Source organism: Microtus ochrogaster, linkage group LG5 (assembly GCF_000317375.1).
Source record: "Microtus ochrogaster isolate Prairie Vole_2 linkage group LG5, MicOch1.0, whole genome shotgun sequence".
NCBI lineage: Eukaryota > Metazoa > Chordata > Mammalia > Rodentia > Cricetidae > Microtus > Microtus ochrogaster.
Genome location: NC_022031.1, coordinates 5,919,602 through 5,932,062, shown reverse-complemented (window position 1 = coordinate 5,932,062; position 12,461 = coordinate 5,919,602). Strand labels below are relative to the sequence as shown.

Genomic DNA, 12,461 nt, shown 5'->3' with positions numbered 1-12,461 from the left:
AGAGAGAGAGAGAGAGAGAGAGAGAGAGAGACGGGAGCTGCCTCTTCATGAGGGAGATGGATAAAGGAAGGAACTCAGGCTGGAAGTTGAAGATCAGCTTGCCTTGACAGACAGGGATCCCACACACAAGTAGGTGTGGCTTGTCTCTTAATGGGACAGAGCATACCATTACAACATCCATATGCCTCTATGGAAAGACATGTTTTTGCTAAGTGAGGCTTGCCTGTTTGCCCTTGTGATTGGACATTTTACTCATGTGGTTCACTTAACCTTTAGAGAATAAACTGTCTGTAGCTTTGAATAAAGTTTGCTATTGCATGAGATTTTAGTCTATCTCATTTATAGATTCCACTCTCCCGGGTCCCACGCCTGTAGGGCCCTGGTCTCCCTTATTCCTGGGGTGCATTCGGGGGACAGTTTATGATCAGCTAACTAAGCTTCCTGTGTGTTTCTATGCTCTCCGTGCCCCGCCTGGTGGTTAGCTGCAGGGCATTTACTCCACTGTTAATATGGTGATTTCCCACCTGCCTGGGCGGAGATCCTTGTGCAGCAGTTAGATACATAAGGATTTCCCCAACTCTGAATAAACTGGCATTCGGCTGATCTCCTTTCGAATGATCCTGGCCTCTCTGTGTGCTCTTTTCAGTCTCCAGGCTCTTGCCCAACTCGCGTATGGAACAGGGGCGCGCGAACTGTACCAAGGGTGCAACACAAAATCGGGTGTTACACCTAGACTGGTAAATACCTGACAAGGGAAGGAATTGCAGGTGTGCTGCAAATGGTGGGCCACCATCCCTGTTGAGTAAGTAATAAACTATTTTCTCCACTTTATTCTTTTAAAAAAGTAATAATTTCTCCAAAGTCACATGTGCTATTGTTTACCTTCATTTAGAATTTCCAAAAAGAAATCTCTTCCAAACAAAACACTAATGTAAGAGGTCAAGAGAATCCAACCTGCCAGTTTTAACAGTGTAGGAAGTTCTCAGTGGAGTCATCCCAGGACACTACGGGAGCCAGAGCCAGATGAGATGCTGAGATAAGGGAGTTCCGAGTCTAGAAAGACAAGTATCACAGGCAAGAGCAGCCCATTTCTACTACCAGGTTTCTCTTTCCTTGCCACCCTCCTCTATATGCAGTAGATATTCTTCCTAAAGAAACCCATGCCCATTACTCCCCTGTTAACATTCTGAAGAGTGAGTGCCTGTAGGTTAGGCAGTGTGCACATGAGCATCTTTCAACCAAGCAAAACCCTCAAGGACCCTGAGGACAACTCTATGCCTCTTCTATGTTCACTGATAACATTCAGAGTTAACTTCTAGTCAAGAATGGCTTCTTGGAGCTGGAGAGGTGGCTCAATGGGTAAGAGCACTTGTTATACAAACATGTGGGCCAGTATTTGAAAGCCAGGGCTGGGAATGGTGGCTCCTACCTTTAATCCCAGAACTCTAGAGGCAGAAATAGGCAGATCTATTTGAGTTCAAGGACAGCCTGGTATATATAGAAAGTTCTAAGTCAGCCGGGACTTCACAGAGTGACTCTGACTCAGAAGAACAAACAAACAAACAAACCACAAACAAAAGAGAAAAATCTAGATGTGGCCATGAGGCACCTGCAAGCCCTGTGAGGTAAGGCAAGGAGGATTGTTGAGCTTGCAGGCTGCAGGCTTGTTCCAGGTTCATTGAGAGACCCTGTCTCAAAGGAGTGAAAGAGTGGAGAGGAGAGGAAGGGAGGGAGAGGAAGGAAGAGGAGATACAAGGAGATGAGGGGAGGCAGGAAGAGAGAGAGAGAAAGAGAGAGACCTTGACTGCTGCAGATCAAATTGAATTGAGAAATTTTTTTCAAATAAAATACTAATATTCATCCTTTTTGAAGTACTAACTCAACACGTTTTATTGTAATATTAGATGTGAGCAGACTTTTTTTTATTTGAGAACTTTAGATATTTTATTCTTGAAATATTATAAGCATATCCTGTTACCAATGTGGATGGTAGCAACTTGATATTTAGAAACTTTGGACTGTTTTTCCAAACTTCTAAGTACACTAAGCCCACCTAACAACAGATTTACAAAACACTAAGCCCGGAGAAAATGCAGTGGAATACATATAATAAGGCTGGTTTTCCCTTTCTGCTTTTTATGAAAAGAAACATCACGTTCATTTTCTTTATGTACTTTGTACAGGTCCATGGACAGGCGCCCTGTATGATCTGACAAATGTAAAGAAGACACTGATATAAGCTAACAACAATGCTTTTTAACAAAAGTAGAATATTATGATTTCAATTATAAACTGATGAATCAAATGATGAAATTTGTTAAATCCTTAATAGGAAGATAATGACATGGCTCAGGGGATAAACATGCTTGCACAGCAAGCCCAATACTTGAGTTCAGTCCTTGGAACCTACACTAACCTCCATAAGTGGATCAAACAATGACACAGAAACACAATTGACAAGCAAGTTTTCACACATTTCCATTTGGATATACATTTTTAACACAGTATCGTTCATGCTTGGCAGCAGGTAGACTCAAACAGTATTAAATATTCATTTTAAGTAAATATTACTTTATTCTCCCTTTTAGTAATAAACTGACATGTGAATTAAATTTTTACTTAGTGAGTCCACAATTCACATTGTGAAAGATATGAACTATGAACAAACTAAATATAATTTTTAATACAAGTAATGAAAAATATAAGGATAGATGTTTTAAATATTTCTATTTTTAAATTAAATACCTACTTTCCTTCTTCCTTAAATGTTCAGTATTAGGACATAATAATAAATTATGATAAAAGAGTAATTGATATATCTTATCTATTATAAGGGTGTTAGAGCTATATATTTTAATGAAAAAATCCATTAAATATTTTGAATAGAAAAAAATTTTAGAGTAATATAACATCAGCCAAAACATAACTTAAAAAGTATATGTAAAATACTAATATGGCATGTATATATATATATGTGTGTGTGTGACTTTAAATATATATACATATATATCTAAATATATATCAATTTAAATATTAAGGAAAAGCACCACACTGATTACATAATAATAAACTGTAAGGATATAGGTAATTTTTGTCCTACATTTCTTTATTTTTTTACTACACATACATATTGTGATTGTAAGCAAAAAAAATTGATTTAAAAAACAAATCTCTTAGTACTGTATGCTTACCATAAGTAGTAAAATAATTATGACTAAACACTTTCCAAAAACATGGGACTAGAGAAATGGCTCAACAGTTGAAGTTAAGAGTATTTGTTGCTGCTGTACAGAGGACCTGGGTTCAATTCCGCACACCCACATGGGAGCTCACGACCATCATAACTTCTAGACATCCACACATTCATACATGTAAAATAAATAAATCCAAAAAGATAATTAAAGTTTCCAGGAAAAAGAAAGATAAAAATCTTTTATGAAATACTATTAAACTTCAATATTTTAACTGTTAAATAATAATAAGCTAAACCAATTTTTAAATATCATCCAGCACACTTTTTCCTACAAATTTTCTCTATTTTATGGTAACATTATCTTAAGATCCAAATAGATAGCATTTAAATTCACATGAAAAAATATGCTTCAATTTTGAAAATTCCAGAATGAAAGATAGGAGAATAAGTCTAACTACCCAAAGTCTTAAAAGAACAAATAAACCAACAGGGCTAACCTGATTTGTCCTCTGTGTCGTCAAAGTCAACGTTGAAGGAATGGCCACTGTTGCTAATGATTTTAGCTGAGGCGGGATCATACTTGATACTGAGAGGTCGGAGGGAGGAGTCATATTTCACTTCTTTGGTTTTAATCTCAATCGGAGACTGCTGATCACCATCAGCAATGGGGAAAAACTGATTCCAGTGAATAGGGCCTGATATGCATAGGACCAAAAGAAAAGGACTAAGTAAGTTCTTCACTCAACAAATTAAAGTTGATAACAGGCAACAAGGATGATGACTCCATGAATAAAGTGCTTGCAGCACAAACATGATGATGACAGTTTCGGTCCTCATGATCCACATGAATGGCAGGTGGGTGTGGAAGCTCATTTGGAATGCAACATTTAGGAGGCAGAGACAGAAGGCACCTGGCTTCAATTTCCAGACCCACATGGTGGCTCACAATCTCTGTAACTCCAGTGCCAGGCAATCCACTAACTTCCTCAAGTACCAGGCAAGCATGTGGTGCACAAACATACTTGAAAGGCAAATACTCACAAACATTTTTTAAAGAGAAAATTCATAATTTTTTTAAAGTTACAAAGTGAATAAGATTCATAAATAAATAAGAGTCATAAAATGACTCCTGGTTAATGCCTTTTTATGAGGAATTTTTAAGTTTTCTGGAGAAGAATTTTATTGAAAACAACACTTTCTACCTATTAGGGAACAATCAGTACTTATTGACTAGCACAACCTTATACCTGCCAAATAACAATAAAAAATTATTCCATCAAAGACAAAAATGAAAAGTGTGAAATTGTCTTTCCAAAACACAAATTAGAGGATGGTGAAATATATAAGATCGTCATTGTGACATAAATTTCATTCTTAAAATTCTCAAGTTCATCTGGTGCCATTTTAAAAGTCATGACAACCTCAAGCAAGCAGCAATTAAAAATGAAATTTTTCCATTAAGGCAAAAGAATGACCACGAGTTCTGCCCAGTCTAAGTTACAGAGTGAGACACCATCTCAAACCACAAAGTCAGAAAAATAAAGTAAAAGAAAGGAAAAATTTCATTAAAATTTGCATGAAATGTACTGTAGAATACTGTCCAATAATGTACATGAAACTGAAGTTTTTAATAGTATTTGCAAACTCCATTTTGATAGACTTCTGCAATTCATTCTTTGGATCTCTGCAATTCTTTTAACAATTTTAACTTTAAACAATCAGTCCAATTCAATAGACTAAGCAGAAAAAATGTTTTATGTCTTATAATATGAAGAAAAGTACATATCTCATTGCCACGCTTATCAATAAGTACACTTAGCGCCACGTTACAATTTCTGAAATCATTTGCTAAGCTTTGGTCTCTGAAAGGATCGTTTTGGTAGGAAAGGAAGAGTGAAGAACAAGCCCTAAGCAAGCTTCATGTCAGTATGCAAATTACAAGTTACTAAGATTTCTTCAACAGTCTCTGGAAGGCGTCCCGTGACTTAGTGATCAGTGCCCATGCCGCCCTGAGGTTGTCCTTCTTTCCTCACAAGTGTGTCATCTGAGTTCCGAGCTCTCAGGCTTTCCCCGGACAGTGGTGGGCTTTTCGAGAGAGCTGCTGAAAGAGCACACAAGGAACCAGGCCCCTGGCCCCCACCCACCCACCCACCGGGTTCAGAGGTCCCACCAGGCGGCACCGGCCCCTGCTGAAGTCCCGCTCACCGTTGTGCTCGCCATATCCCCAGCTCAGTCTCGCCATGGTCCTCGACGGAGAGCGAACCCTGTGGCTGGGCGCCCGAGCCAGGGAGCTGGGCGGTCCAAGCGGGTGGAGGGCGGGGCCGACCCGTGCCCGGGAACCCGAAACCGGAGGGCACCATCGTCAACCGCAGGGGGCGCCCAGCAGCCAGCAGGGTTCCCCAAGGGGACTTCCTGCTTTCTGGGAAGTCGACACCCCCGAAGAGACTCTTCTGGAAATGACTCACCCAAGCAGGAGCTGCTTGCTGGAGGTGAAGATCTTGCCTGGGAAATGCAGGGAGCCTTGATGGAGGTGGCAGTGGTGATTACACAGGCACAGACATCAATGCTGATAGCAGTAATAACTACCATTTAAAATAACAACTACTAGTTATGAAGTGCTAACCTCCTGGGCCAGCCCTCCCTGCCTCCACAGCCCCATCCTTTGCAGTCTGCATTACTCATTTCTCTGGTTCCTTTTGGCTTACTTCAGCGTCTTGCAGGCTTGGCCCTGCATAGAAAACACCAAACCTACTGGATTCTTAATTCCCAAATCCTACTACCCTTCCAACTGTTGCTGAACAGTAAAAACTGTGTGACCTTCGAAATTATTAGTGTTCTAGCTGTCCGAGGCTTTGATTTGTGGTCAGTTTCCAAAGCTGCTTATGCTCCAACTCGCGAGAACACTTTCTTGATGAACAGGAGCCTGACGTTAAAACAAGATGAGTGACTGTTTAAATATCATCTCCTTCTTTCCCTGCTAGCCACAAAACTGCTGCATGAATCCAAGTCACTGGAGAGCTGTGTGGTAACCACTGCAAAATACACACCACTAAATAATAATTTGTTTAGCTATTGCGTATTGTTACCCCCAGTTAAATACCACACACCGCAGCCTGTCCCTCAGCCTAAAAAGCAGCAGAACAACTTTTCAATATAGCCTTAAGTTTAGTTAAGCTTAAGATGCCTGCTCTGTGTCAGCAGAATTTTTTTTTCTCCTTTTTCTGAAAGAATTGAGTTCAGTTATGGTAATAACTCAGTTAGTGTGTAATTTTTAAGAATAAAAGTTAATTCTTATAGGAATTAATGTATGTTTAAGATATAAAAACACTCCCTTTTCATCAGAGAAAAATGCGTACAGTTTGTGCGGGCCTGTGAAATGGATCAGCAGGAAAATCGCTCAGTCAGTAGGGCACTAGGTTACTCAGCTAAATAAACCCTCCAGCTCTGCCTCAGTCCTGTGGGCACAGATTTTAATCACTGGCGGCATAATTATTCATCATGTCTGTCCTAGTTTCCTGTAATAAACACAACTAAAAACAAATTGGAGAGGAAAAGATTCATTTATAAATAACTTATACATCCAGACACAGCCTACCATTGAGAGAAACCAAGGATCTCAAGGCCAGAGTACAGAGTCATGAACTGAAGCAAAGACCACAGAAGTATGCTGCTTACTGGTTTGTTGGGCATGGCTTGTTCAGCCTGTTTTCTTATGCAGCCCAACACCCCCTACCCAAAAGTAGCACTGTGTCCACAATAGGCTAGGCCCTCCCACATCAATCACTAATCATGAAAACATAACAATCTTGGGGAGGCATTTTCTCAGTTGAGGTTCTTTCTTTCCAAATAACCTAAGCTTGAATCAAGTTGTCAAAAATTAATGAGCACAGTGTCTGTGCAGTGAATGAGGTGATTAAAAACTCAGTTTACTGAAACACTGACCCTGATGTCTTCACTTCACATCAACTGCCCATGCCTCATGCCTAATGCAGACAACATCCCTATGAATTAGTCCATGTTCATTATCACAATTACAATGGCTAGTGTTCTTATATTAGTTTCCAATACCCGATAATTGTTATCTATTGAATGGATCAATGAATAAACAAGAAAAAAATCTAAATTTGAACTTTTGTGGTTCTTCTGGAAGTCTGTTCACTTTTCCAAAACTGAAGTATGTATAATGGGAAAAAGCTCAAAGTACCAATCACAGCAGAGTGGTTAGATATCCCAAAGAGTGTCTGCATCATCATCAGCCATTCAACTAGGAAAGAAACCAACCGCTCCTTGAGCAATATGGAGTAAGTCCTGGCACAAACTAGCTTGGAGAAAGAAAAAAAAAGGCAAAAGAATGTAAACATCATTTATTTAATGGAAAAAGATAAATAGGAAGGTTCATATATTAGCAGCTTTTTGACAAAAACCTCTTTAAGAGGATTTATATAGTTTTATTTTATGTGTTTCCGAGTGTGTATGCCTGCCTGCGTGCATGTACGTATGTGCACCACACGCATGCATGGTGCCTGAGAAGGCTGGGAGAGGGTACTGAATCCCCTGGAATCTTAATTACAGGTGGTTGTGAGCTGCAATGTGGGTGCTGAAAACTGAATTCAGGTCTTCTGCAAAAGCAGTAAGTGCTCATAAACTCTGAGCCATCTTGGCAGACCCAACCAAAAACTTTTGGAAAGATGAAGACACAAATTAACAAAATTGGTTTCTCATATGAGGCAGGTATAAGTGGAATAGATGATGGTTTAAGAAAGAGTGAAACTGTCCAATATATCTTCTTTCTATTTTTATTAAGTTTTGCATTTTTCACCAAAAAAAGTGAAATCAGTGAGGAATTGCAGCACAAGCCTATAATCTCAGCATATGGAAGGTTGGGCAGCAGGGTTCTAAATTTAAAGACATCTCTGTAAGTCAGTGAGTTTGAGGCCACTGGATATATCACAACATTTTGCTTCAATAAAATAAAAAATATAAAGTAAAATGAAGGCAGATAAGGTGTTTCAGTGGCTAAAGGAACTTGCTGTCAAGACTGATGATCTGAGTTGTGTTGGGGAATATTATTTTCAGATGTATTGCTTTTGTTTATGCTACATTTGATTAACTGTAAAGCCATGACTCTGTCTGTCTAAAACACCTGATGGTCCTAATAAAGAGATGAATAGCCAATAGAGAGGCAGGATCACAGATAGGTGGGGCTGGCAGGCAGACAGAATAAATGGAAAAATGAGGAGGAGAAGGAGAATGAGGAACAGTAACAGGAGAGCAAGGAGAAGAGGACATTAGGGGCCAGCCTACACAGCAAGTCACAGAGAAAGAAAAAGAAAGGTGTGCAGAAATAGAGACAGATAAAAGCCTAGAGGCAAAAGCTAGCTGGGATAATTTAAGAAAAGCTCTCAAAGCCGGGTGATGGTGGCGCACGCCTTTAATTCCAGCACTTGGGAGGCAGAGGCAGGCGGATCTCTGTGAGTTCGAGACCAGCCTGGTCTTACAGAGCTAGTGCCAGGACAGGCTCCAAAGCCACAGAGAAACCCTGTCTCGAAAAACCAAAAAAAAAAAAAAAAAAAAGAAAAAAAAAGAAAAGCTCTCAAGAAACAAGTCAAGCTAAGTCATGGCATTCATAATTAAAAATAAGCCTCTGAGTAATTTATTTAGGAGCTGGGTGGTAGGCTCCTAAAAAAGAAAAAAAAATACAACAGCTCTGGAGAGTTGGATCCAGAATTCAGTTGGATAAAGAAAATAATTGACTTCCTCAAGTTGGCTTCACAAGTATGCCACGGCGTGTGCCTGTACATGCACACACACAAATAGGTAAGTGTAAAAATTAAATGAATAAAATGAAAGAGATTTTAAAACTCTAAAATTGGATTAAAAGAGAAACAAATAAAATGATTATTTATTGAAATGATTACAACTATATAGAAAAAAAATGTTTCAATGTATAACTCTGAGAATATAAATCATCCATATAAAATACACTAAGAACACCTACAAGAACAGCTATTTGGTAGAAATATAGGTTGTGTGTTCCAGAAAGTATTTTTTTATAAGACATGAATAAGCAAGAATATTGATGCAGAAGGGTGATGGTCATGATGACTCCTAAAAATGTGAAGTTGTAGAAGCCAAGAAAGGATCATCCATGTGGAAAATTCTGTTCACTGGAAGATATTAAAAATAAAGAAAGACAGAGACATGCAGAAAATTAAAGGGACATAGTAAAAAACAGGAGCCGCTCTCTCTGAAGTCTGATTGTACTCTGACTGGTAGGGAAGAAGCTGGCCTATCACAGCTAACAACCTTTGCCATGAAGACATAAAGACATCTCTTTTCTGTAGAAATTACAAAGAAGTGCACTTAATAACAGTGAACCATACTCAAGGCCTATGTGTGCATGGCCACACGCTACCTTTTTTGTTTCCCAACTGTAAGCCTACAGTTTTCTAGGACTCTCACAACCAAAACAAGCAGCTCCATTAACATAAAAGCTATGAAATAACTCCCTGGAACTTTTTGTAAGCAACTAGCAAGTCATACACAGTAAACAGTCCTGATTTGCAGAAATTTAAAATTTTATACCACTCTCCAGTTGTAATAATTTTATAAAACTAGAAATGATTAGATGTGTTCTGTGTACAGGCTTGTATAGCTGAATAAAACAAAGCTCAATTTACATCAAGAATTTTGTAAAAGAAAATAAGACAGGAAGCCAACAAATGTAGCATATATATATATATATATATATATATATATATATGATAAAAAGATGATAAAAAGAAATGATAAAAAGAGAAGGCTTTTGGACTAGAAAGTATTTTATATGACAAAATAGAGTTGTGTTGTACAAGTATTATCTCACATTAGAAATAGAGGCAAGAACAAAGCCATATGCTTAAAATTTGTTAGTTTGTACAAAGAAATAAAGGTTTGTAAAAAATAAAACCTAAAAATTGCATATTAACTATTAAAAATTACAAAGGTCAAAATTAAGTACAACAATACAAAATTAAAGCCTAATTTTCTACATACATCAGTAAGATTTTCTTAAAATCCTGATCTGTCTCTAATGACATTTGCCAAAAACAAACAAACAAAAAAACAAATAAAAACACTTGCTTGGAAAACAGATTTTTTGCTTTCTCAAGACAAATAGATTTTCTACTAGTTTGTCATACTGCTAACTAATTAGGAAACAGATTCTTAACAAAGACAAGATGTTTTTTTAAAGTCTTTAGTTTTTTTCTAAGTTTTAGGTGTATAATTACTGTTTCTTCTTCAAGTCTGATATAACTGACCTTATGTGCTTTCATTTAACAGTCATTTTTGGAGGTTAAAGTCAATGCGGAAAAGAGACTAAGAGGATAGTCAATATTGTGGCTTTTGACTCAAGTCATTCAGGTCCCAGAAAATGATGGGACACCCATAGAAGGTCTTACAACTAAGGCAACTGACCCCTGAGAGAGGTCATGGAGACTAAATTGGACTCTAGTCACTCTGCAAAGCAAAGGTCACTGCAGAGAAAAATGTCCTCAGTGCTTACATGGAAGTCACACGGTTAGCAAGACCCTGGTCTCTCCCAGTAGATGACACAACTGGTCCAGGAAAAGGGACCCCAGAAGCTCCTCATAAGTCTCTAAAATGAGCCCCAAGGAGGTGCAGCTGAGCTGAACTGTAAAAAGAGAAAGGTACTTTTTGACTACATACTTGGTCAAAATGCACAACTGGAGGAAAATTCAAAAGCTGGAGTAATTAAAAGTGATACAAAGCAAAATGAACTAGAATTTTTAAAGGACTTTGAATACTAGTCTAGCTGTTATGGAATTTCTTCAGGGTATGATCATGTAGCTTCCATTTTTATGTAATTTGTAGAACTATTATAAGGCTTCAGTTGTCATATTAAAACTCTAACTAAATAGTCTTAAAAAAGTAAATTTAAATGACACAGCCCAGGGAATTTCACTTAAGTGTGAAGAAAAAACAAAATGGTACAATTATACAGAATCATATAGCTTTAAATACATCTGCTTTGGAGGTCACTTTTACTATTGCTAAGGTGTATTCCAGATAAATTCACTAATGTCTCATCTGGTTTACACAATCTACAAAGCCAGATTCAAACCTGTTAGTTTTGGATGGAAGGGCTAACTACAAGGGCATTGAAACAGATCACCCAGTTTATGTAGTTTATTAGAAGAACTATTAATATCATAGGTAGACAGAAGAGGATCAACAGCATGCAAGGGCTCCAAGGAGAATTCAGAGCCCTGCACCAGAGAGAGAGAGTATGACCGGGTCTCTGAAGGGGATCAGAATATACATGACAGAGGAGGGGGTGTCTTCTTACAACTTTTGATGATGGGCAGGGGCTTTACAGCAGGAGTCTGCAGCCAGGCTCTCTAATTTCCAGGCAAGATACAGCACCCCTTTGCTGTAACCTCACTCCCAGGTGGGATTTCAAGACACTGACAAGCCAGCTGAGTCAGGACTTACAGACAATGCTTCAGGAAGTGCCTGTCAGCATCTCTGAGAGAAGGTCAGAAAAGAGGTTGGATGCTAACCATATGCTCTTACAAATCCCATCAGGCACCACTAGCTTTTAAATATGCTCATGTGCAAAATGTTTTATCCCTTTTGCAATCTTAGTAGTAATTCTATTAGTCTTCAAACGTTGTGTACTTAACTGCTGTCCTAATCTTATCTCTTCTCATTTATTGTCTTCTAATTCTAGCTTGCTTTCTATCGCTGTTAGAACACATTAATTATTCTAATCCAACTTAAGGAGGAACAGAATTTGTTTCACCTTAAAGCTTTATAGCCTTTCATGGAGGTACGTCAGGGAAGGAACTCAAGGCAAAAACTAAAGCAGAAACCATGGCAAAATGCTGCTTACCCATTTGCTCTTCATGGCTTGCTCAGCTTGTCGACGTGTACAACCCAAAACTACCTTTCCAGGAGTGGAACCACTCACAGTGAGCTAGGCACTCCCACATCAGTCATTAGTCAAGACAATTCCTTCAGACTTGCCTAGAGTCCAATATAATGAGGAATTTTCTCAACAGAAGTTCCTTTTTTCCAGAAGGCCATAGCTATGTCAAGCTGATGAAAAAAACTAACTAAAACACAACTCTTACCTTTCTAGGAACAATATTTTCAAATCAGAGATGAATATTTACAGGTGGTTCCAACAGAATAATCCCTTTGTCTGTTGTGTGTTCTCTTCTCTTGAAAGTACTCTACCTAAGGTGCTGGAGAGGTGGCTTAG

General features: G+C 38.4%; 1 protein-coding gene across 1 annotated transcript in view; it reads right to left on the bottom strand.

The window, feature by feature from the left end:
* Positions 1-5,455, bottom strand: part of Ca13 (carbonic anhydrase 13) — a 25,035-nt gene extending 19,580 nt beyond the window's left edge. The window contains exons 1-2 of the mRNA XM_005361836.3: positions 5,399-5,455; positions 3,691-3,888 (exon numbers count right to left, since the gene is read on the bottom strand). Coding sequence (XP_005361893.1) covers positions 3,691-3,888; positions 5,399-5,435 — 235 coding nt within the window. The 5' untranslated portion in view covers positions 5,436-5,455. The remainder of the gene's footprint in view (positions 1-3,690; positions 3,889-5,398) is intronic.
* Between the last annotated feature and the right edge of the window lie 7,006 nt (positions 5,456-12,461).